General features: G+C 40.2%; 1 protein-coding gene across 1 annotated transcript; it reads right to left on the bottom strand.

Moving 5' to 3' along the window:
• Positions 1 to 4185: 4185 nt before the first annotated feature.
• Positions 4186 to 23379, bottom strand: Akirin2 (akirin 2). Its single transcript, XM_028872770.2, has 5 exons — positions 22708 to 23379; positions 8437 to 8580; positions 6637 to 6786; positions 5160 to 5231; positions 4186 to 4939 (listed from the first exon to the last, which is right to left on the bottom strand). The coding sequence occupies exons 1-5, from the start codon at positions 22934 to 22936 to the stop codon at positions 4929 to 4931; spliced, it is 606 nt and encodes a 201-aa protein (XP_028728603.1). The 5' UTR covers positions 22937 to 23379; the 3' UTR covers positions 4186 to 4928.
• Positions 23380 to 25925: the final 2546 nt, after the last annotated feature.

Here is a 25925-nt window from a genome sequence, read left to right as displayed (position 1 = left end):
CACTTGTGCTTAGGTCATATGCATTTGATTTTTCCTCCACCACCTAATAGTAAAAGCCGCACAACCGAAACTGTTCTCATAGTATCGAAAAGATTTGTAATACTAAACTATTAAAGTGATTTGTAATAATTACTTGGTATCCTATAAGATTCAGCCCTTAGTTGAGGAAAACTGAAACCTCAACTAGAATTACTTACAATTAATGTGTTCTAATTATTTTTCTTTTGTTTTAATGAAATACTAATCTGAAAGTACTTTAAGTTTATTTAAAAAATATTAGGCAGCCAGGTGGTGGTAGCACTTGCCTTTAAACCTAGTACTCGGATGGCAGAGACAGACAGATCTCTGTGAGTTTGAGGCTAGCCAGGGCTACACAGAGAAACCCTGTCTCAAAAAACAAAAACAAACAAAGGCACGTACCACACGTACCATGTACCTGCTACTTCTGAGATACTTCAGAAAACAAAGATCCTTTCTTCCTTGTACTTTAGCAAAGAAGAACACACTGTTTGTGGTAGAAAACAAGTAGGCTTGTCATTGAAATTTTAAAGAGTAAAATATGCTCAACTTCACTTGAGCAAAACTGCAAAGAATTAAAAAACAAACAAACAAAAAAAAAAAAACCCTATCCACGAAGATTGACCAGTGAACCCACTAGGCAGGTAACAGCAATAACCAATGTCCTAAGGTGGGAGTGCCCCAGGACAAGAGTACAGGTAATGGCTCCACAGATCTCTATAAGGACTGTTGTTTTCTTAAACAAAAGACATAAGCCTTTAAATGATAAATACCTGCTCTGAAAATACAGTAAGAGGAATGGTGAAGCAAACCAGTAACCTGTTAGTTGACCACGGATAATCCAAGCAAGGCAAATTATTAGACTAGGGTAATAGGAGAGACAATGACACTGTAGGACGACTACTATTACATGCACATGAAGGAGCCTAAGATCCTTTCTGCTTTAAAACTAGAAGCATTGCTATTAGGGGGCTTGCTATGGTTTGATGAAGGTCTACCCAGAGGACCATATGTAAGGCTTAGTCCCTAGGACGACAGGAACTACTGATTGGTGGTGGAATATCTAGGAAGGAAGGCGCAAAGGAAACTTCTCTCCTCAAGGAAAACAGCAGGATCCAACAGTCCTCTTTACTTTTTCCCTTCCTGGCTGATGAGCTAATGGTTTAGCTCTATACTATACTCCAGCCATATGCTGCTGCCTCACTGCAGACCAAAGCAACATGGACAACTGATCACTGAAACATTAAATACTAAGTTAAAATAAACTGACATCATAAATCATTCCTTGAGGATTTTATTGTTATGGAAGGATTAACTGATTGGAAGAAGCATTAGCAGCAAAAATGAGTTTGGCTTTGGGTATGGGTATGTCCTGTTAGACATTTAAGTGAAATGTCATACAGTGAGGTAACAAATCTTGTTATAATAGAGATCAGATCACCAAAATCAGTATTGAAAAGAGGCAAGGAGCTCAAACTCTTGGCTTTGAGGTTTATACTCTACTTATAGTTAAAAATCAGGCCTAGCGCCTGGTGGTGGTGGCACACGCCTTTAATCCCAGCACTCGGGAGGCAGACCCAAGCATATCTTTTGTGTTCGAGGCCAGCCTGGGCTACAGAGTGAGTTCCAGGAAAGGCACAAAGCTACACAGAGGAACAAAAAAAAAAGAGCGCTAGTGAGGGAAGAAGTTGGGCAAATATCTTAGAAGCCAAATGAAGAGTTTCAAAAACTCAAATGTTATTCATTGGTTGGACTTACTAAAATAGAAATCTTAGTTAACTTTGTTAGTAATAGATTTTTAAGATAAATTTACCAGATAACCTAACCAGGTATCCAAACTGAACAGCAACCAGGGAAAAGCCATATGCTATTACTTTATAACATGAAAACCGTAGCATCACCTTATAGTCTTACACAAAAGGTTTATCCTAAACACTACAAGTTTAGGGCTGGAGGTATGGTTAACTAGTTAAGAACACTTGCTGTTTTTCTAAAGGATCAGTGTTTGGTTTGTACCAGCCACATCAGGATGCTCTGTAACTCTAGCTCCAAAAGATCCACCACCCTCTTTCTGGCCTTCTTAGGTACCTGTGTGCGTGCGCGCAAGCGCGTGCGCGTACACACACACACACACACACACACAAGTATTTTTAAAAAACAACTAAAACTTTAGAACTGCCTTCTAGTTTATAACTTCGAAAGGAAAGGTCATGTTAATGGTAGCACAAAGGGATGTTTAAGATGACAGGCTTAGTCTTTCCAGAAAGTTAGAATCTTGATTGAACCCTGGGGCTCAAGGGGGTGGGAGGTAGGCTTAGAGCAGAGCTAAAATCACTTGACAAATGGGGAGATGGGAATGAAGACACTCTACTCTAGATGGATATAGCACTGAGGTTAGAGAGAAGCATATATGATTTGGCATTGACAAGTACAAATTTTTGAAAACAATTTATACTTGGAGGAAAAATTGAAGTAGATGACTATTCTTTCGACTTCTATGGATGTTTTCCTAGCAAGTTGTTGCAGTGTTGAGGGCTAAATTTGAAAGATGTGATCTTGGTTGACACAGTGTAGGGAGGGGAAAGTAGCTGGCACCTAACGAGAGGTCAAAGATACTGTTAACACTAGAATGCAGGTATATCCCAAAGTGCCAATAGTGTTGAGACTGAAAGTGTCTACTAGTGGGAAATTTGTTCAATTTACAACCAGCTACTGTGTCAGAACTTAGGCTTCTCATACACTAATGGACTTGCGAACTGCCTGGGGATAGTGAAAGCCCTACCACACTTTGGCTGCTTGCTTTGGTTTTTCAAGACAGGGTTTCTCCGTGTAGTTTTGGTGCCTATCCTGGATCTCGCTCTGTAGACCAGGCTGGCCTTGAACTCACAAAGATCTGCCTGGCTCTACCTTCCGAGTGCTGGGATTAAAGGCGTTTGCCACCACTGCCCAGTGGCTGCTTGCTTTTTAAATGAGGTTTTAGAATACAATTAAGTTTGAAAGACAAAATCCTGTTTTCAGTGAATGTATTACAAATGAAATAGAAAATTCAGAAGGGGCCAGAGAGATAGCTCAGCAGTTAAGAATACTTGGTGATCTTGCAGAAGACTACAGGAGTTTGGTTCTCAGCCTCCTCACAGCCAGTTCAACAACTGGCTGTCTTCTGGTCTCAGGCACACCTACATGCATACGTGTATAAAAAAACAAACAAAAAAACCTTTTTTTAAAAACTCAGTAGAACTCACTGTGTAATTTTTTGGGGGGTGGGGGGAGTGTCCTCTCATATTGACCAGGTTGGCTTTGAACTCCTAATCCTCTTGCTTCTACCTCCCCACTACCAAGATTACAAGTGTACAGCTAGCACTTTCAGCTTGCTCACTATTTTGTAAGAAAGCTTTGTCTGGAAACCATACATGGAAAGTGTGTTACATGTATTCATTCATGTGTTGTTAGTGTTTTGAAAATAGTTAAATGTTTTATATGTATGTATGTGTGCCTGAGTGTATATGTGGGTACAGTGTGTGCATCCTGAGACCTTTGAGTTCAGAAGAGGTATCAGTTGCTGAGCTGCTGTGTGGGTGCTGGGACCAAACCTGAGTCTTATTCAAGAGCAACAAGCGCTCTTAACTGAGCCTTTCTCCAGCCCCTATGTTCATTTTGTAATACTACCTAGGATTTCCTAAGTCTCAACAAGGCTTGTCTAGGTCAGGTTGGCCTGTGGGCATGTCTGGGAGGGACTGAATTGCCTCAACTGAGTAGGGAGAGCCAACCTGAGAGTGAGTGGCACCATCCCTTAACCTGTCCAAGAGAAAGCTAACTGAGCACTGCGCAGTCACCGCTCTCTGCTCTTAGCTGTGGATGCAGTTTCCTGTTGTTTAGATGGACTAACCTGGAATTGTGAGCTAAAATAAACCCCTTGACCCTAAACTGCTTTTTGCTGGGGTATTTTATATCAGCTGGAGCAACCATACTTTAATATATCGCATTCAAAACATTAAAACTGGAATCAAAGGTACAAATTCTACAGCTGTTTGAGGTCTTGCTATGTAACATGCTGTCATACAGCAAGTCACAGAAGCACTTCTGAATCAGAACTTAATTTTTGGAAACAGCATTTAATAAAAGGTAAACCTTACCAGAAAACTAACTTTATTGATTTCTAGAAAATACTTACGTTTAAAACACTACTTTATTCCAATACTACCCATGTGTACAATTTGAAAACAAGCAGAATAGAAGTAAATGTTTTATTTTTCCAACTAAACTCCAGTGCTACAAGGGCAGTAAAACAATGATACAATGGGGGAGGGGGTGCAGCAATAAACATTTGTTAAAAAGACTGATAGAATAAATAAAACTACCAAAAAATAATAATAAAGGAAATCATATAAACCCATTCTGAAACCCCAAGAAAAGTCCTGAAATACAGAAATGCCCTCCTCCTCCTCCACTATTTCACAGAAGTACTGTAGACTAACTGCTTAATTGTCCTGGGATTACATTCTAAATTATTAATAACTGGTTACAGCTTGGTTGTAGTGCACAATTAAAATCACACTAACTTCATCTGACGTGTCATTCTACAGTTTTATTTACATAACCAGTGAAGGGCATGTTCTAGGATGCCAACTTTAATCCCTTTCAAACATTAATATAAAGAAGCCAAATTGTAATGATACAGCAAAACGAGGCCACTGGTAGTAATACAAGTAGCAAAGGTCCACATCCAGGTGGTAATGACATCACGGAATTTCCAAAACCAATTGCTGCTGCCTAAGAGTGGTTGCCACTGACGAAAGCTTGAAATAACCTGTATTCACAGATGGGTACTGGCATCGCTGCATGTCATAGTTGGGACCTCCTGCAACAACTCAACAAGGAACAAGGCAGCCCACAAATGCAAAAAGCGTGATTCATGAAACATCTGGAGGAGAAAAGGAGTATTAGTGCAAAGAATGGGACACAATTAAAACATACAAGATAATCCATTCCTAACATCACCCCTAGATATTTAAGTAACCAAGAGTTGCAGCATTTTACTTTTTTGTTTTAAATCGACATTTTCTCTACATTTTTTTTATCAACTCTTTTTAAATATGAAAACATGGTCATTTCAATTTATGGTTCAGAGGTCAAATACTTACAACTAGCAGGCTGTTCTCCATATCGCCGCATTATCTGATCATGCGTAAACTTGACAAATGCATCATATTGTTCTACAAACAAAGGTATGTGTCAATTACATGACTTGCAAAATACGCTATACAATGTATCTGAAAATATAAAGCTATGTGAAAGCGCTCTTAACACCTTCATCCTTCCCATAACCTCAGTAGTAATTGTAAACAGTTCAAATGAGTGTTTCCCACAGGATACAACATAAAAATTTGAACTCACTAATACTGTAGCTGATCTACATGACTAGCTCTTTCCTGGGGCCATGAAGGTGAGGTATGGGTTTTAAGAATGTTGATTTCCGCCGGGCGGTGGTGGCGCACGCCTTTAATCCCAGCACTCGGGAGGCAGAGCCAGGCGGATCGCTGTGAGTTCGAGGCCAGCCTGGGCTACCAAGTGAGCTCCAGGAAAGGCGCAAAACTACGCAGAGAAACCCTGTCTCGAAAAAACAAAAAAAAAAAAAAAAAAAAAGAATGTTGATTTCCTTTTTTTACTGAAATGCTCTGGTCTGCAGACAACACTTTATCAATGTACAGAAAGAATAATTTCACCAGCATAAAACATGGTGGGAATAATTCACTTCTTAAAATGAGTTCTTGGTGTGGTGGTCTGAATAAGAATGGACCCCATAGGTTCATATATTTGAATGCTTGCTAAATCACCAAGGAGTGGAACTCAAAGAATTAGAAGGATTAGTAGGTGTGGCCTTATTGGAGGAAGTGCATCACTGGGGGTGAGCTTTTGTTGTGGAATATTTGTTTAGGCAAAGATATATGTTTCTGCTGCATTTGTTTAATTAATTATGTAAAGACATGTTGTTTTACCTTGCCTGCCCAAGGCACCTGATTGGTCTAATAAAAAGCGGAATGGCCAAAAGCTAGGCAGTAGAAAGGAGGGGCTGGAGGGCAAGAGAATAAGTAGGAAGAGGAATCTAGACTCAGGAGAAGAGAAAAGGGAATGAAGGAGAGAGGGAAAAGCCCAGGGCCAGTCAGGAAGCCACCAGCCAGCCAGAGACAGAGTAGGACATACAGAATAAAAGAAAGGTAAAAATCCCCAAGGCAAAACGTAGATGAAGAGAAACAGGTTATTTTAAGTTACAAGAGCTAGTGGGACAAGCCTAAGATAAGGCTGAGCATTCATAATAAGACTCCGTGTCATGATTTGGGAGCTGGTTGGTGGCCCAAGAGAGCCTGCTATGGGCTTTGAGGTTTCATAAGCCCAAGCCAAGCCTAGGCCTTCTCTCTTCCTAGGGATCAGGATGTAGCTCTCAGTTATTAATCCAGCACCTCTGCATGCTGGCATAATGGACCAACCTCTAAAAGTGAGCAAGCCCCCAATTAAATGCTTTCTTTCATAAGAGTTGCCCTGGTCATGATGTCTCTTCCCAGCAATACAACAGAAACTAAAACACTGGGATGGATATTCTAAAATAAATCCATGTATTACCTGCAAGTTTTGTGTTCAGTATTTCTTCATATTCTTCTCGAACTTTCTCTTCCCGTTCTTTCAACAAACGTTCACAGATCATCCCAACCTGCCTTAGAGTAAATAAGGGCTGTTCTTTTTTTAATGGTGAGGATGTTGCAGATGAAGTCCCTATGTACAACATGAATAAAACAGCACCTGATTTAGAACCACCACAACAGAATTCCTCCTGAATGAAGGTTTCATTTAGAACTTTCCCATGTTATTTAAAATTCTTTATGACAAACAGGTTCAATTAATAATTCTATCAGCCTGTGACTTTGGAAAAAGTGTACTTTTTTTTTCTAACAGTTTTTACATCTGCTAGGATAGTCTGTAGAGGGTAAAAAACTTCATATATATTTTATGGTTCCGAGTTCTGAAAGATTATTAATGTAACTGATTATCAAATAATGAGATATGTCATAGAAAAAGATTTCCTTAGACACTCATCCTCTTTAAGGATCATTTAAAGTACTTTCATCTCCTAAAACAGTTCTTGGCTTAAAGATCATTTGTGATAATCTTCTGGCAACTCAGTTAGATAGCTATCCACTGCATCCTTACACATGCAAACACGTGTGTGTAAACAAATGCTTCCTCAGCTTGCTCTAAGTACCTTCATCTACGTGCATTGACTCATCCCAGTGAGACTTCTCAAGCTCTTTCTTTCATCAGAATAAAGTGCACTAGCTTTAGACCCCAACTACCAAGGCTAGCTTACCTTACTTTGAAATCCCAAGCCTTAAGGCTGGCAAAAAATTGACATTCTAAGAATTAAAACTGATATTAGAAAACTTAAGATCATTATTATAATTTGAATAAGAATCACACTCTTGGTACACACCTAGAGCCCCCCAATGGCACCATTCCAATACATAGTGTTGAACAATTTCCCTAATTTTATTTGATTACCTTACATCTTTTATTTTTGTGTTTTTGTTTTGCTTTGAATTCTGCCAGGTTTTCTTACCTCTATTAAGGAAGGAAAGCAAGTGCTACTGAAAAAACTATTTTGACAAGGTATTTACTAAAGGTAAGATGGCTCTTTTTCCGGCCAAGTAACTTCAGCATCCCCCTCATTCAAGTCAACTATTTCCTACAGTAAAAAAGGACACCACCACCACAAAACAAAAAAACTATCCCCTCTAAAGGGCAAATATGGCTTAAAAAACTGATGCCCAATGTGACAAATGTCTCAAGAGTACATGGAGACTATATAAAGTGTCTATCAGATGAATTTTTTAATGTAACTGACAGATCAAATTTAAAAGTGGCACTGTTCAGACACTATTATCTAGCAAAGCATATGGTGGGGCTGGAAAAGAGCTCCGTAGTTCAGGGCGTTTGTTTTTTGCAGAGAACCCAGGTTTGGGTCCCAGCACCTATGTGACAGAGTTCATAACCATCTGCAACTCTAGTTTCAGAGTTTGGACACCCTCTTCTGGCCTCTGTGAACACCAGGTGTACAAGTAGTATAAGTATATACATGCAGACAAAAGCATAAAAATAAATAAGATTGGGTGTTTTTAAAGCATACAGTAAAGCACTTGTGATTTTTTAATGGAAGTTACAAGTCATTATACTTACATGGCACCTGCTTTAGGGTTGCTAAATAAAAGTGGCTGTCTGTGGCTGGTGAGAATCCAGGTGCTGATTACTTTTAATATTATAGCATAATTCTTTTTTAGGGGTGCTTTAAGTCAGTGCAGGCATTTGCATTATACTTTCCCCATCATTTCTTACATAACATTTCTTTCACTTATTAAAGTTTCTTATTACCTGGTGATGCTGGTCCACTGATGAGAAATGCATGTGGCTGTGAATCAGAACTACAACCTGGGTCTGTCTGCTGAAAACTAGCTTCTAAATGTCTTCTCTTCTGCATACGTTTATACTCCTGTTTTATGTTGTACAGAATTTGTTCTAAAAGAAAAAATTCAGAAAGATGAAAATTTTCACGCTAAATATAAACTATCTGAAACATTCCTTTCAATTAACAACCCTTCCCCCCACAGTAATTTTTTTGAGCACAGTTAACAGGGGCACTTTTTCAAAAGTAGTATATCCAACCCTCTTCTGGCTTCTTCACGCACATATATGTGGCATACACTCCCAGACACACATATACACATAAAATGAAATTTTTTGGGGAAAAAAAAATAGTATATACGTACCAGCTGCAGTCTAGCAAGTCAACAAAGTCAAATCCTGTTGAGCACTAACTAGTAAAAGCTACACTTAAGCTTTTTACTCAAAAGAATGGTTAGGTAGTCTAACTAAAACACATTTTACTCAGTAAACTCAGAGGTCATATATCCATTATATATAAAACTACTTAATTAAATTTACAGGCATTTCCAATAATTAGAAAGGAAGACTATGTACATTCAAGCATAGGCCAATGAAAAGTAACCACCAATCCAAAATGACAAAAGTACAAGGCAGTTAAAATTTCATCATGCATAAAATGTCACTGACATGATATATATAAAGCACATTGAAACCTGAGACTATCCCAGCATTAACAACAAAGCATTCTGAATCTTGGGGGAAAAAAGACTATGTGAAATGATATGATACAGCATGGGTCTTTTCAATGCATAAGAACCATCGTACTACAATGAGGTTATCTTGAACATAGCCCTGAAACAGTTAAAATTATATCCAGTGTATCATGTTTGAGCCAATACGATTCTGATTCCAAGATTTCTAACTGAAATAGGTACCATTTGATCTAATCAGAAAATGCCTGAGGTTTCCACTCCCCTTGTCACCTATCTCCAGACTGTCTCACTAACCCTTTTAGCTCTACATGAAACTAAATCCCAAGAAGTCTATTCATCCTAATTGAAAGCAAACGTAAGCAAAGTGAAAAGTAGCAACAAACAGGCAGTTAAATAAAGATGCACAAAGTGAAGCACTAACTTCTATATTCACGACTTATACATCGTAACAATCCTGTTCAACATTTAATACTGGTACCTTTCATTTTTAATCTTCAGTAGTCTCTTTTCTTTCTCTAAGAAAATATTCCGAATTTTAAAGTAAGGAAGGATCATTTTATTTTTTTATGTGCATGAGTCTTTTGCCTCCTACATGCGCTTAACTATACCATATGCATGCAGTGCCTGTGGAGGCTAAAAGAGGGCATCTGATCTATTGGAACTGGCATTAAGGACAGTTGTGCACCCTAGGAAGAGAACACAAGTCCCCTGCAAGAGTAGCAGGTACCCTTTAACAACTGAGCCACCATCTCTCCAGCCCTCCTCACTCTGACTTTAAACATTTTAGATGCTGCTAGTTCCATTAAAACCAACAAGAAAAAAGAAAAACTCAAATGGCAGTCAAGATATCATTTAACTACAGTCATTTAAATAAAGGCTCTAATACTGATAGCACATGATCAACGTTATGTAGTCAATGAGCTAACTTTACTTAGACAAAATCCAGGCAGCACAAACCACTAACTTGGTTTGATTTATTTCAAGTTAGGAAGTTGAATCGGATAATGACCTCTTCCAGAATTCCCCACTCATTATTCTACCATGTACACTACTTCTGTTCAGGTACTTGCTGACTTAAGCTCCTACCACACTTATAAAGTAATGAAAGTGGACTTAAGTCCTTCCATATGTCAGTAAAAGACTCATCTACTTATTCTGAAGGTACTTCTAGCCAGTCATTGTTTTAGTAAACAGCAAAATATTCAGTTAAGTATTTTATCTAAGACTGTGTAATATCAACACCGTGTTGCTAACACAATTTACAGTACATCAAATAAGAAGCCAAAGCTTCATCTGCATTATCAGTTGTGTATTCCAGTTTTAATCACGCAGCTTTCATGAAGCTTAAACTGAGTTTGCAGGGGTCCTTTCAGGCAAAACACGGCTATATTCCTGACAAGCTGTATCCCAGTGGGTTATGCCCTGCTTTATAAACTTTAAAGCCTGTATTACTCTTTACCATTAAAAAAAAAAAAAAAAGAAAGCACCAGCAAAATCTGATTCTAGGCATTTTCATTCTAAAATCTAGTAAATAACACTAAGTGATAATAAAATTTGCTTCCTTTTAGTTAAGTTTATCAGTAAAACCAGCAATATCCTTTTGGAAGATTTAAAAAAAAAAAAAAAGCTAAGTAAAGGTGAATAGAAAACCTTCACTGATTATGTAAATCCTAGGCACAATAAACAAGATCACAAATAAGAGAACAAGGCACAGGACTTTAAAAAAAAAAAAAACAGAGAGGCTAGAGAGATGGATCAGTGCTAAGAGCACTTCCCTGGAAGTATGATACCCTAAGTTGAATTCCTAGCCTCCAGGTAAAAAAGCATGTGCCTGCGAACCCAGCCCTGGGGACGGAGGCAGGAAGACCCACAGTTTCACTACTACCATCCAGCCTAGCTGGAATGAGCTTTCAGTTCAGTAAGAAATCCTAGCTCAAGGCAACATCTTAAGAGGGGAGAGACATGGGGAAAAGCAAATGAAATGACAATAGGCAGAATCCCAAATTGAGAGATTGAGGGTCAGAGTCTAAGATGTTCCTGATCCACTAAAGTTTTAAATTACCTTCAAGCATTATTAGATCAAAAGCTAAGGTTCCATGAATAGTTTTCAAAGTTTACATGTATGAGACTCTTTAATATGTTATATACCATTTCTTTAAAAAAAATTATTGTGTGTATGTGTACACACATCTGTGTACACCACCATGCACATGTTGGGGTCTGAGGACAATTTGGGAAGACATTCTCTCCTTCCACCATGGGATCACTAAATTCAGTCACCAGACTTGGCAGCAAGCACCCTTAGCCATCTCACCATCTAATATGCCATTTATTTCTCTATGGAGTATCTGAAAAATTAAAGTGAACATGCATCTAGACAAAGCATGATTACACAAAGGAATCTTGAAAAGTTTATAATTTATAGAAAGGAACACAAATGATATAAAATCTGTTCACATGTACATAAAATCTGCAGTAGCCATTAAGAATGAACACTAACAAACGTTCAAATAAAATAACAAATATACAATTCTGAATTTCACAGATAGTGCCATGTTATAAATTCAAATACACACAACTGGGGACTGATACAGAGACCCATCTTTGTAAAGTAGTTATTTTTCCAGGATCACCAATTTAGAAATTAAAACAGTTCTTAATTTCTCCATTAAAAACATTCGGGGACTGGAGAGATGTTAAGAACAGTGACTGCTCTTCCAGAGGTCCTGATTCCCAGCAACCACATGGTGGCTCACAACCATCTATAATGAGATCTGGTGCCCTCTTCTGGCCTGAAGGGATATAGGCAAGCAGAACACTGTATACATAATAAATAAATCTAAAAAAAAAAAAAAAGAAAGAAAAGAAAAAACACATTCAAGGCCAGCTGGGCTGGTATACATAGTAAGTTCCCGCCATCCAGTGCTATGTAATGAAACCCTGTCTGAAAAATACTTAACTAATAAACTGCACAAAGGGATTCAGAACCAAAACACACACACACACACACACACACAAAAAAAAAAAAAAAAAAAAAAAAAAACGCCTCAATTAGCAGGTGGATTCTCTTGCTACTAAATTCCAGTTCATATGGCATGAAAAGGGATGTGTTAATCCAACTGCATTTGTTGTGTGGCTATTATAAGTACCTTCTCAAATAGCTTACAAGTTAGAAAACTGTGGGGTAATCTTAAAATTTAACAAAGCAAAAACAGCAACAGCAGTGAGAAAAATGGGAAACTGAACCAATCAAAAATCAAAAGGGGGAAACCGTGTATGCTGCAGAGAACACATGGTTCCATCTAACCTAGAAGCCGGGGGTCCACCTCTCATTCCAGCACACAACAGTCATAAAGGCAAAATAATTTAGTTACTTAAAGGGTTTTATAATAAGTTGCTGAAGTATCTCAAGTTATCACTGGCTCTATATTACCAGTGAAATAACAGAATTTGACCTTGCAGTGGTTACAGCTTTTCTTCCTCATGTAGACGATAAACGAATGCCTCTTAGACAAAAATGTTATATAATGTAAACTTAGAATCTAACTTGGCTTGCAAAGACAGAGGGAGTTTTTTTTTTTTGAGGACAGCATAAATAAAGTTGAAATACAAATCTATTTCCTATTCATGTGCTCCAGCACTCGTCCTCCCAAATAAGCTACACAGAAAAATGGTGCCAACATTTGCTAAGTGATGTTTCACACACTAAATAACATCCTATTTGACTCTAGTACTTTTTTATTTTTAGAAAATGTGTGTCTGTCTGTGCATATGTGTGGATGACCATAGGTCAGAGACGACCCTGGAGCTGGAATTACAGGCAGTTGTGAGCTGAACACCATGAGTGAGGGAACAGAACTCAAGTTCTCTGCAAGAGCAATAAGCACTTTTAACTGCTGAACAATCTCTCTAGCTCTGTATTCTTTTTTAAAACAAATATGACTGTGTGGTCAAATATTTGACAAACTGTCTCTTTAATTTCTCCTAAGATAATCATCATGTGATTGATGGTAAACAAATGCATTTTTCTATAGTGACTATTATAAAAGAAGAATTAAGACTAACTCCACACACACAAAAAAATACTGATTGGAATCTACAGATTAATCCACAAATTTTTTCCTTCTTTTTTTCTTTTCTGGAGCTGAGGACGGAACCCAGGGCCTCTAGCAAGCACTCTACCACTGAGCTAAATCCCCAACCCCAATCTATGAATTTAAAAGCCAACAGATTTTGAGCTGAAAGCGGGGACAATGCAGTGGCCCTCTTGTATTCCACCTCAGAAGGTGAGGACAACACTGGAGTAAGATGGCTAGCTCTGGATCCAACTGAGATCCTGCCTCAATAACTAAGGTTAAGAGTGACTGAGGAAGACTCCAGATGTCAATTTTATTTTTTATTTTTCAAGACAGGGTTTCTCTGTGTAGTTTTGGTGCCTGTCCTGGATCTCACTCTGTAGACCAGGCTGGCCTCAAACTCAGAGATCCCCAGATGTCAATCTTGAACCTCAGCTAAGACATATACAAACGTGTGTGTACACACACACAAACACACACACACACACACACACACACACAAAGAGAGAGAGAGAGAGAGAGAGAGAGAGAGAGAGAGAGAGAGAGAGAGAGAGAATATAGAGATTTCACAAAAATCCTGGGTTCTGTTGTTAATAAGGTACCCATAGGGAAGATCCGACAATAAAAGGCCCAAGTCTCCACAGCTGGAATCAAGAAATGGTCTGGATTAAAGATACAAATTAGTGAGTCATCTGTAAGTAGAAATTGAAGTCATGTGACTCCCTAGGGTGCTATTAGGTGAGGTGGCCAGGGAGCTGAAACTAGAACTCAAGAAATCCTTTATCTAATGCTAGGTGAGCACAGAAAAAATAGCCAAAAGCAGAGGAAAGTTAAACGTGAAAATTAAGCAACATGAATTCACGTCTCTGTTGACTGACTTGGAAGCTGTCTGAGGCACAAATGGAAACAGGCATCTAAATGCTGTTTCACTTTGCTTTCAGAGCAGAACCTGAAAGAAAACAAATGTTTCAACTGAAGACCTGCAAAGAGCAAGGCCAAAGCAAAGATCCAGTTGAGAGGTCTGTTGGGGGTGGGTGGGTGGAGGAATTGTTAGGAGGATAAGGTTCCCGTGAAAAAGAGAATTCTTCCTTGACTTTTATTAATTCATTTAACCTCAAGGATACTTATAAAAAATGAGACTGGGACAAAGTTGGTAATGTTGGTACTAAGAAACTAAAGAAACTTGCCATGTTATGACCTCATTTTTTTTCTTCCTGTGTTAAGGCAAGATTATTTATTGAAAGGCTAGACAAATTTTAGAAGTCCCATTCAACTCTGTCCTGCCTATTCCCAACACTAAGGTAGAAATGCTTTTAGTTCACAGAATCCTAGAAGGCAGGTACTACTATCATGTACATATTTACATAAATGAGTTCTGGTTCCATGTCTTCCTTCTGAAATGTTGGTCAACATAGACCTGGCCCTGGAGCCCACAGGTTAAAATCTACCACTCTTTTGTGCTGTTTTGCTACACCAAGCCAATAAAGTACCACAAGCTACCTAAGTAAATCACAATAAAAAAAAAAGCTAATGTTTAAAATCAGAATGCCAGAGGTTGGGGATTTAGTTTAGTGGTAGAGCACTTGCCTAGCAAATGCAAAGACCTGGGTTTGGACCTCAGCTGGGGGGTGGGGGGGAGACACACGGGGACACGGACAGAATGCCCAAACAACACATACTAATATTTAAAATGAAGTATAATTTCATCTACCTTGATAACTCAAACGACCACTGACTATATGCAAAACAAATTATAATAAGCCGGGCGGTAGTGGTGCACTCCTTTAATCCCAGCACTCGAGAAGCAGAGTCAGGTGAATCTCTTTTTGAGTTCAAGGCTAGCATGGGCTACAGAGTGAGTTCCAGGAAAGGAACAAAGCGACACAGAGAAACCCTGTCTCAAAAAGCAAAAAAAAAAAAAAAGGAAAAAAAAAAGAAATCTCGTGCTGTAATCAGAAATTCACCTAAGAGATGGGTCATGAGTATCTAAACTGCTTCCTCTTAAGACAGACATCTATGTTCAAGGGAGTATTTTGTTGCCATTACCCTAAACCAGTAGATAGGCACTGCTGCACATCACAATGCCAGTCTCCAATAATGCACTATTTCACACTAAGCCACTAAAGGCTGGTACAGTCAACATCAGGTTACCCTGCCCTGGCATAGCAACTATTATCTATACTTCCAATTATATCATTTAGAAAAGTTCTTCCAGGTAATTACATGTTAGAACTAGGTAATCTCTTAGGGATAGGGATAGTAACATTTGAAAAATTCTACTACTATATTATTTTCAATTGCTCACAGTACTCCTATTTTTGAAGCAGGGTCTCAATATGCATCCTAAGCTGGCTTCAAACTACTCAGGTGATCCTCCTGCCTCAGCCTCCTGAGTGCCAACACACCCAGCACTATCTCATTTAAAAAAACAAAAAAGGAGGCCAGCCGTGGTGGAACACACCTTTAATCTTAGCACTGGGAGGCAGAGGCAGATGGATCACTATGAGTTCAAGGCCAGCCTGGTCTACAAAGTGAGTTCCAGGAGGGCTGTTACACAGAAAAACCCTGTCTCAAAAAATCACAAAGGTTAGGCATTGTGGCATGTGCCTTTAACAACCCAGCACTCTGGAGGCAGAGGTAGTGGCAGTCAGATCTACACAATGAGTTGTGGAGAGAGACTCTGCCTCAATAAATAAACATGTAAATTAATAAGTAAATAAATGACACATCTCAAATAAATACACAAATGGATGAAAATAGCAAAAAAACAGCTCTCCTAAGCTCATCCCTAATCTATCTTCATTCTTATTTTCTTGAGGTGCTATAAGTAGTAACAAAAATGAACACTAAAAAGTCAGCAAACAAGTAATTTCAGTAGAGTGAGCAAATCTCTGATAATGGCAAAATTCCTCCAAATGAGACTATTTAACATATTGTAATAGTCATATTTATATTACAATAACATATTGTAATAGTCATATTTATCATCCAGGAAGAAAATGAGAAAATATGAAGAGGTAATACCTTGGTGCTGGAGAAATGGCTCTCTGCAGTTCAGAGCACTTGTTGCTCTCAGAGAGGACTGAGGTTCCATTCCCAGCACCTACATAATGGCTCACAACTATCCCAACTCCAGTTCTAGGGGATCTGACACTCTCTTCTAACTTCCATGGGCACTGTATATGTATGACGTACATTCACAAACACTCATACACATACAATTAACCACGAGGGTACTAATAACTTTGAAGCTAATTTCAAAGTTGGTATCAAGTCTCATTTAACTCACACTAGCCCTAAAAATTCAGGGACCCGACGTCTTTTTTATGAACTTATTTATAAATTGTTATTATTTATGCTACAAGATTATTTATGAATCTCTCAGATAGAGTTGAAGATATGCCGAGATAATTGAGTTCTAGAACTGCTATACTCAGGAAATCAACCTATAGAGTAGTCATCTGCAGGTGCCAGACATGTTCAAATAGGCTAGAGTGTTTCTCTTCTCCTTTACCTTTTCAAAGTTGACAATTTTATCAAAGGCAAGTAATTCATCAAATTTTCATATATGAACAGAAAATTCTGTGGGTTAACAGTACTGAACAGTAAATATTAAGTATGGGGTACTGTTTAAACACAAGGACTAAAAGGATCACAAAATTCTGATCAACCAGTTACAGGTACTTGAAAATGTCCATTTCCAGTACCCTTACCTAGTTGCATGAACCAACTCTGCAACCAAACTATTCTTACTAGCATTTTGTATGTTTAATGTTTCTTTTCAAATAGTAAAATATAGTCAGAACTAGACATTTCCACTTAATCTATTTTCTTTACACTTTGATTTATCATGTGTTTGTGCATTTGCTCACACAGCCTCAGTTAAATGCACACTTACCACAGTGCACATACGAAGGTCAAAGGACAACTTTCAGGAGTTTTCTCTTTCCACCATGTAGGTCCCAGCCATCAAATTCAAGGGCCCTCAGTCTTGGCAGAAACACTTACTGACCATCTGGCTAGCCCTGAATCTCTTATTTTTAACCTTTCAAACATGTTGCTATCCCTGTTTTCCTGACCTATGTTAACAGGAGGAAAAACATACCTAAGAAACAAAAGAACAAAGCCATTCAAAAGCTGTGGCAACTCTGGTTGCTAGTAGCATCCTTATGTGGTTAGCTTATGTTTCTGTACTCAAGAGTTAGGCTTCCTTTTTTTTTCCCTTTAAAAAAAAAAAGCTAAAATAAATACAAATGTATTATACTGTTCTTTAGTGGCCATAAAAAACCTAAGACTTTTTTTTCTTTCTTTTTTACAGTATTAGGGTCAAACTTAGGGAGATTCTTGCTAGACAAGCACTCTACTACTAAGCAAACATACCAATTCCAACTTAGGAGAATTCTTAAACTCATAATTTTTAGGGATATGAAATAACTGGAGCTACACACTCCTAATCAGGCTTACAATCCATAGTACAAAGACCACTACTAAAAGCATTTATTTGCCGATTCCACTGAGAAACTAGAAGTAATTTAACAGCTGTCTAAATAACCACAAATATTAAAAGACACTTCTGGCTCAATAAAATGACATCTGAAGAGACACACTGCCTTCTCCAACAGACATCTCATTTGTTTGACTAGAACCATTTATACTTCCTTTAAGCCAGCTGGTGTCTCCATTTTGAGGCATGTATCAATGTCTAGTGAACAATCTATTCCCCAATCACAAGCTGTAGTTTCCATTTTTTAATGGAAAGTTTCCAATGAATACAATGAGTTCTTACAATGGAATTTAACTCTTCATCCAACTCAGTTCCTAAAACAAACTACAGCAATGGTACCAAGCTACAATGTACACATTAATGCTAACTAGCCAACTCACATAGAAGTCAATATCCACAGGACATTCACCAGACCATTGATTCACAGTATAATTATAAAAACAATGTATTAGATTTGTCTGACAATACTGACAGTCTCTTACAATGTTGAGTAATATTTTGATCTTATTAAAACAATTCCTTTCATAGGGTGGTGGTGGTACACACCCTTAATTCCATTACTCAGGAGGCAGAGGCAGACAGATCTCTGAGTTCAAAGCCAGTCTGAGCTGCGACACAGAGAAACCCTGTCTCAAAAAACAAACTACTCCTTTCTTAGGAATGCCATGACAATCTTTTGGTTACACAATAATATAGACATTAAAAAAGAATTTAGGTTGCCAAATAAAAAGCCCAGTACCAGTATGGAATACAGCCCCTTACTCTGTTGGTCAGGGGGGTGTCCTAGAGATCTCCTAGATGATACAGACTATTGTCAATGCTATCAGTTGTCCTCCAGAACTTGATGGATAAGACTCTACTGCTGAGGACACAGCATACTCTGGTCACGGGACATGGAGCAAGCTGGTACTGACACAGAAGCCCCCCCTGTTAGCTAGCTTCCAGGGTCACAGAAGGTATTTTACAGACTACTATGAAAGAAAAGTCATTCAACAGCATTGCCCAGCTGTCAACTCTGAGCTACAAAAATGGTCAGTTTGGCATGACAAGCCCATGAGTGCAATTGTAGCATGACTGTCTTAGGAGTAAATGTCCTGCTTTCTGATTGGGTTTATGATTTCTGAAATACATGCTTGACACTGTCAATCTGGCCAACAGCCCATGGATATAGCACTCATAGACTCAGCTATAAACCAAGGATTCATATCACATCTCCTCCCACCAATATTCAGGGACCATCTTGGAACAGGCAGCCAAGTAAGAGTAAGGGCCAGGTGTCAGGGAAGACCAGAATCAGTATCTTCTGCACATGACAGGACTGGATTACAGCAATAGTCGTCCGTAGGTCCAAGACCTGCATAAGATCAAGCCAGTCAACATTTATACACAAGACTCCACCCTTAGCTGAGGACCTATTAACAGCTGATGGCATCTGGGGTAGGAACAGTCAATTATCTTTAAGTTCTTAGATCAGCCATGCTCCAGTGGATGATTCCAAATCCATGGGTAAATATAAGCAACACAAATTGGCACCTGATAGGTTATTTACGGGGTGGGGTGGGATGGGGGTGGGGGAAGGCATGAAATTGAAAAGCAAGGAAAGGGGTGGGGTGGATCTGGGAAGAGTTGAGTGTTTGATCAAAATACACTTCATGTACAGTAGGCATTAAATTCTCAAAGTACTAGGGAAAAAAATACATCCTTAAAATCTTATTTAAAGCAGGGCAGAGCGGCACCCACCCTTTAATCCCAGCACCTGGGAGGCAGAGGCAGGCAGAGTACTAAGTTCCAGGCTAGCCAGGGCTACATGATGAGACCATTTCAAATACACACACACACACACACACACACACACACACACACACAGTCTCTCCCCTCTTTCCCTCTACCTCTAATTTAAAAAAAAAATTAAGTTACTTTTCCACCAACTTTCCCGGATAAGTATTTGATGCACTCATTTTCCCATTTTCATTTAAATGCCTCTCTCCCAACCCACCCTCACTCACCATCCACTATCCTCTTACACACTAAAAAGTATTTTAAGCAACACTGAATTATAATTCTAGACCAGAGGGCACAGACTTTGGAGGGGGGTGCATAAAAAGACTAGATAATAAATATGAATTCTGGGGCAAAACACTCTCTCCACAACCTGACCAAGATAACCTGTAGTGGACTTTACATTTTAAAAGAAGAGGACAGACACAACTGTATCCCAACTGTTTTTCATGGCACTGACATTTGAATTCCTTTGATTTTTTTTCAATATCATAAAATAATCATTTTTATTCTTTTTCAGCCATTTTAAAATGTTGTTTAAAAAAAATCCTTACCTCCCAGACTGTACAGACACATGGCCATAATTTGTCAAACTTACCTAAAGCACAGTTCTGAATCAGTAACTCAGGCACACCAAAAATCATGCTTGAGATATGATGTGTAAAAAGGGGCAAGAACAGAAGCCACTGTTAATGAACATAACAGTTTCAAGTCTTGAGGGTAAGAAAACAACCTAGATTCCTTCAACTAGCCCTTTTCTCTAGTATTAAGTTACAAGTTTGAAAAATATTGACTCAAATAAGAGTAGTCATCAAATCAAAGTTTGGAATCACCTTCTTGGAATGTCTAAAATAACAGTCAGGGTTTAAAACAGTGCCCAAGTTCCTGAAGCTACTAATAAGCCACATCAAAGCTTCAACAACACCATCAGAAGAAAGCATGAGGTAGCTGAAAAGAGAACAAATGATAAAGACAAGCTGCATATGGTACATGCTCTGTATAAACTTCCAATTCTTTAGTTTTAACCTAAAAAAGTTCAACCATACATTCACAGTGCCATTGAAAGTCACAGTAAATATGTACATTTTAGCAAATTTAAACTTCAGCAATCCTCCCTAAATTTCAAGAAGTCAATCTTCTACATTAATATTCAAATTAACTGAAATACCCACTTACTATTTAGCAAACTCTATAAACATCAATTAGGATGTAATTTTAGGTTTCAAGATGTGATCAAACTGTATCAGCTGGCTTAAAGACTAGCAATAATTCTAATCATTTTACTATTGTACTCTACCTAACTGAAGTTTGAGATAACAAGGAGCCAAGTATGTTAACCACTGCTCCAAAGACAGCAGTGACACCACAAATTCGAAGGATCATTATTGTCTCTGAACAAGTTCCCTTTAAGTAAAGGAAGGCGTGATAACTCCCTGCTGTTTTATGTATGTGTTCAAGATTATTTTAATTGCACAGGGATATACTGTAACTCACAAACCTAACACTACTTCCAATGAAATTTATTGCTGGTTACAGCTATTTTGAAATGGCCTCATTAGTAGTTAGGACACCATTTCAATGCTCAAAGATAACATTTCATTAAGGACAATTAAAAATGTATGCCCCAAAGAATTCATTCTTCACTCTTCTCATTTTTCAGTAATGTCTAAACCTGTGGTTCTTAACCTTCCTAATGCTGAGACCCTTTAATACCTCGTTTGTGATGATTCCTCATGTTATTATGATGACCCCAACCATAAAATTATCTCGTAGCTATTCCGTACCTGTAATTTTGCTACTGTTGTGAATCGTTATGTAAATATCTGATATGCCACCCCGATTAGGGTCAAGACACATGTGGAGAACCATTGATCTAAACAAATCAATCATGAATGCCTTTACACCTGTATAAGGGGGAGGGGACAGTTTAGGTATGATCATTAAATAAAATTTTTGGCATTCCTATGAAAACTGCCTGCAAGTCTTAAAACAGTATTGCCCTAAGTTATATCAAATATCTAATAGCAAGAATAGGTAACTGAGGTCTCACCATAGATTTGGGTATGGATATTTAAATGTGACACTAAGAAAAAACCCACTTGGACAAGCCAATTGCATATGAAAGTTACCAAATACAGAACTAGATAGTTCCCATCTTTTTAAAATGAGTTACTGAGAAAAAAAAATTAAGTTAATCAAAGCATTAAGTATATCACCAAGGGGGGGGGCACACACACACACACACACTCACTCTCTCTCTCTCTGGCACTCACTCACTCACAAACCTTTGCATGTCACACACAAAGGAAATAGATTTTTACTTCAAGTCCACAAAAGTCCCCTAAGGCTGTGCCGGGGGCACACAAAGATTTCAAAGTGCAGAAGGGAAAAAAGATCCCTAGGTATACACAGGATGTTCAAAAGCAACCGAGGGTACACAGGGCAGTCACTTTCAGAGTATGTTTCAAGACTTCAAGTCTGAAGTCCACTGGAATCTTGATACATTCGTTACTCTCGAGACTAGGGTGTTTTTCGTTGGGACAACTAAAGCATTTACAAATAAAATTAGTCCCAATGTGAAGTACAAATTCTTTTTCATTAAAAGTTCGAGATTTCTTAAGGACTAGCCGCATAGCCAGATCACATTACAGTACTCGGGAAGAACATTTGCTTTGTTGTTGACCCTGCTAGGGAAACAGGTCTTGACTCAGCCAAAGTGGCGTTCTTGTGGGTGATTAATGACAGGCCTACAACTCGCCCCAGTGACATCCATCCCCCTCCAAGCCCCACCCCTTCTATACTAAAACCAGTCAAGTCTAAAATGGAGGAGGGGCTGCCCTCGCCTCAAACCACTCAGTCACTGAGTTAATAGCTACAACCAATCGATTCAGCCCAAGAGACCGGGAGATTGGGGTGAAATGTGACCCTGGGGCTCGCCGGACTTATAAATAATATCATCCTCTCTGATCGTCTCCGCTGGGTCTCTACACGAGGAAGCAATTCCAGGGCTCCGGCCCCGAAACGATCTTCCTCACAATGAGCCACCCCATAATGCCGGCCGACACGGCCCTCACCCACCCAACCTGCCGACACCGCCCCCACCTTGGTTTCAGGCCCTTCCCTTTGTGTCCGCACCCAAGCGCCCGGCCGCAGCCCACCCCGGCCGCCCCGGGGGGCCGAGGCCCACCTGTGGTGAGGCGGGAGGAGACGTCGCCGAACGGGGAAGGCTCCATCCGGAGATACTTCTGCGGAGAGGCGGCCGCGGCCGCGGCGGCGGCGGCGGCGGTGGCGGCCGCCGGGGAGGCTGTCGCCGACGCCGGGGCCGACAAAGGCGCGCACCGCCTCCGCTTCGGAGACGCGGGGCTCAGCAGAGGGTCGAAATCCAGAGTCCTTTTCAGAGTGGCTCCGCACGCCATGGCGGCGGGCAGCCGAGGCCCGGCTCGGGCGGGGCCGGGAAGGACGGGGGCGAGCGGGCCCTCCGATGCGCCCGGTGGGTGTGGGGCCCGGGACGGCCGAGCCGCTGCAGGGCAGGTGGGCGAGGCGCGAGGGTCGCGCCGCCGGCTCGGGGCCGCTCCCGAGAGGCCGGGCCGCCCCCGCCGTGCGCTCCCGGGCGGGCGGAGCGCGCCGAGGCTCCTGCGCCGAGACCGGCTTCCCCTTCGGAAGTGGACCCGACCAGGGGCGCGACCGAAACGCGGCCTCCCAACACGCCGGGGCGGACCGAAGCACGCGGGCGGCGGCGACGCGCGGCGGCTGGGGGGTGGCTGCGGCCGCGGCGCGCTGGGCAAGGCTCTCGACCCTCTTCCTTCTGCACAGACCCAACTCTGCCACCCGCCGCCGGCCCCAATATGGCGTCAATAACAACGCCGCCGATTCAAATCCTGCGGCGCCAGGGCGCCTGCGCGCGGGGGGCGGGCCCGCCCGAGTGCATTCTGGGACTTGTGGGGTTTCGCCAAGGGCCGGCATCCGCCTGAAAGGCGGTTACCCACGGGTCCCAGAAACTACGACTCCCATCGTCCAGGGCGCGCGATCCCGAGTTCCGGGTTGAAATTTAAATACCCCCTCATAAGTAAGAGAGTAAGAAAGATGTAAGGAAGAGAGAAAGGAGAGCCTGACACAGTGGGAAAGAGGAAGCGAACCCATAGGAAAAGCAAGCTAAGCAACTTAGAGACTCGGCATAGTAACTTAAACGGGAAATGGCAAAGAGCCAATCTAATAGCCCGAAAGAGATCGATTTAGCTATCAAAAGCGCCCAAAACCAAACCTGTCACATGGAGGGGATAGGAAATAATGAAAAATACCAATTTGGGACCATGAGACAGAACAACAGTAATAATGACATTACAGGATCTTTGAAGTCTATGCTTTGCGCTTCCCAGGTAGTTATGTGTTTATGCTTACTAAATTCTGTAAAGCGGAAAATGAGTAACATTTGAACGAAGCACAGAGTAAATTATTTTACTCTGAGCAAAAAGCACTTCACACCAAAAATTTGAGTTTGGAAGGTGGGGCGGGGTCTGGGGAAAGGCAAGCAAATATCTAGACAGCAGAACCCATTTTGTTAAGCAGAGCGGGGAAATGTTTCTAAACTTTATATATTTAATCAAATATCTAAAAAATAAAGACCAAATGCAGCATCAATGAAGTAATTTATGTCGATCTTTTTTTTTTTTTTTTTGTATTTTGTTTTGTTTTTTCAAGACAGGGTTTCTCTATGAAACAGTCCTGGCTGTCCTGGAACTCACTCTGTAGACCAGGCTGGCCTGGAACTCACAGAGATCCGCCTGCCTCTGCTTCCTGAGTGCTGGGATTAAAACCTGCGCCAGCGCTGCCCAGCTATGTCGATACTTTATATCTTCTGCCTGTGGATGCCAACTCTACAATGTTACTTGACTATCATTTGTAAATGTTAACTGTCTAATGCTCACTTATTTCTACTGTTTACTCAGAAATCAACATATGTAGCCACTTTATACTGGTTTTGGACAGTATATTCCCGATATCCATTTGTTTAGCATTGTTCATCACCACAAAGATCAGTCTTCATGATCAAATTGTATAAGCAGCTAAGCCATGCTTATTTTAATTTAGAATGTACTTTTGATCCAAAAAAAAAAAAAAAAAGCCGGGCGGTGATGGCGCACGCCTTTAATCCCAGCACTCGGGAGGCAGAGGCAGGCGGATCTCTGTGAGTTCGAGGCTAGCCTGGGCTACCAAGTGAGTTCCAGGAAAAGGCGCAAAGCTACACAGAGAAACCTGGTCTCGGAAAAACAAAAAAAAAAAAAAAAAAAAAAAAAAAGAATGTACTTTTGAGAAAATATCTTTTTTTTTTCTTTCTCTTTTCTTTTCTAGACAGGGTTTCTCTGTGTAGTTTTGATGCCTGTCCTGGATCTCGATCTGTAGACCAGGCTGGCCTTGAACTCACAGAGATCTGCCTGCCTCTGCCTCCCGAGTGCTGGGATTAAAGGCGTGCACCACCACCCCTGGTGAGAAAGTATCTTTTGAGAAAGATCAGCATTCTGTGAAACCATTACTTAATTAAGACATTTACTAAGGAAGTGTTTGTTAGGTTCTAAATATGCCAAGGAATCTGCTACAATGATGAAACTGACCAAATACGAATATTTTGTATAAAAGAGCAGAAAAAGATAGGTTCTTTTTGTTGTTGTTGTTTCTTTGAGACAGGGTTTCTCTGTGTAGCTTTGGAGCCTTTCCTGGAACTCACTTTGTAGACCAGACTGGCCTTGAACTCATAGAGTCTGCCTGCCTCTGCTCTGCTCTCGAGTGCTGGAATTAAAGGCGTGTGCCGCCACCACCTGGGTAAAGATAGGTTCTTGAGGAATTTTTTTTTTTTTTTTTTTTTTTTTTTTTTTTTGTGATAAGGTTTGATGTATCCTAGGCTGGCCTCAAAATTTACTGTGTAGCCAAAGGTGACCTTGAACTTTTGAACCTCCTTCCTCTACCTCCTGAGAACTAAGACTAAGATTCCAGCCAGTGCCATCACATTCAGTACAGTTTCAAACTGCTGGAGGTGGAAACAAGCACTCCAGCAAGCTGTAGCCTGTGCTTGACAGAATTTATTTATCCATGAAGATTTGACCATAGGTAGCATGGAAATAAAAAGGGAACCACGAGAGGGACAAATTGAGGCTGCGTGGAAGAGGGGAAGAGAAATAAAACATTTGTAACGTGAAAGCAGAAAGGGAACTGCCAGGGGCAGAAGGGCACAAGACCTGGAGGGAATTACAAAAATAAATTAGGTATGAAAGTACCATAATGACACCTATCGTACTGTATGGTAATTTTACAATCTAACCAAGAAGCCGGGCGGTGGTGGTGGTGGTGGTGGTGGTGGTGGTGGTGGTGGTGGTGGTGGTGGTGGTGCACGCCTTTAATCCTAGCACTTGG

The sequence above is a fragment of the Peromyscus leucopus genome, chromosome 2 (genome assembly GCF_004664715.2).
Source record: "Peromyscus leucopus breed LL Stock chromosome 2, UCI_PerLeu_2.1, whole genome shotgun sequence".
In the NCBI taxonomy this organism is placed as follows: domain Eukaryota; kingdom Metazoa; phylum Chordata; class Mammalia; order Rodentia; family Cricetidae; genus Peromyscus; species Peromyscus leucopus.
This window is presented reverse-complemented; position numbering and strand designations above follow the sequence as displayed.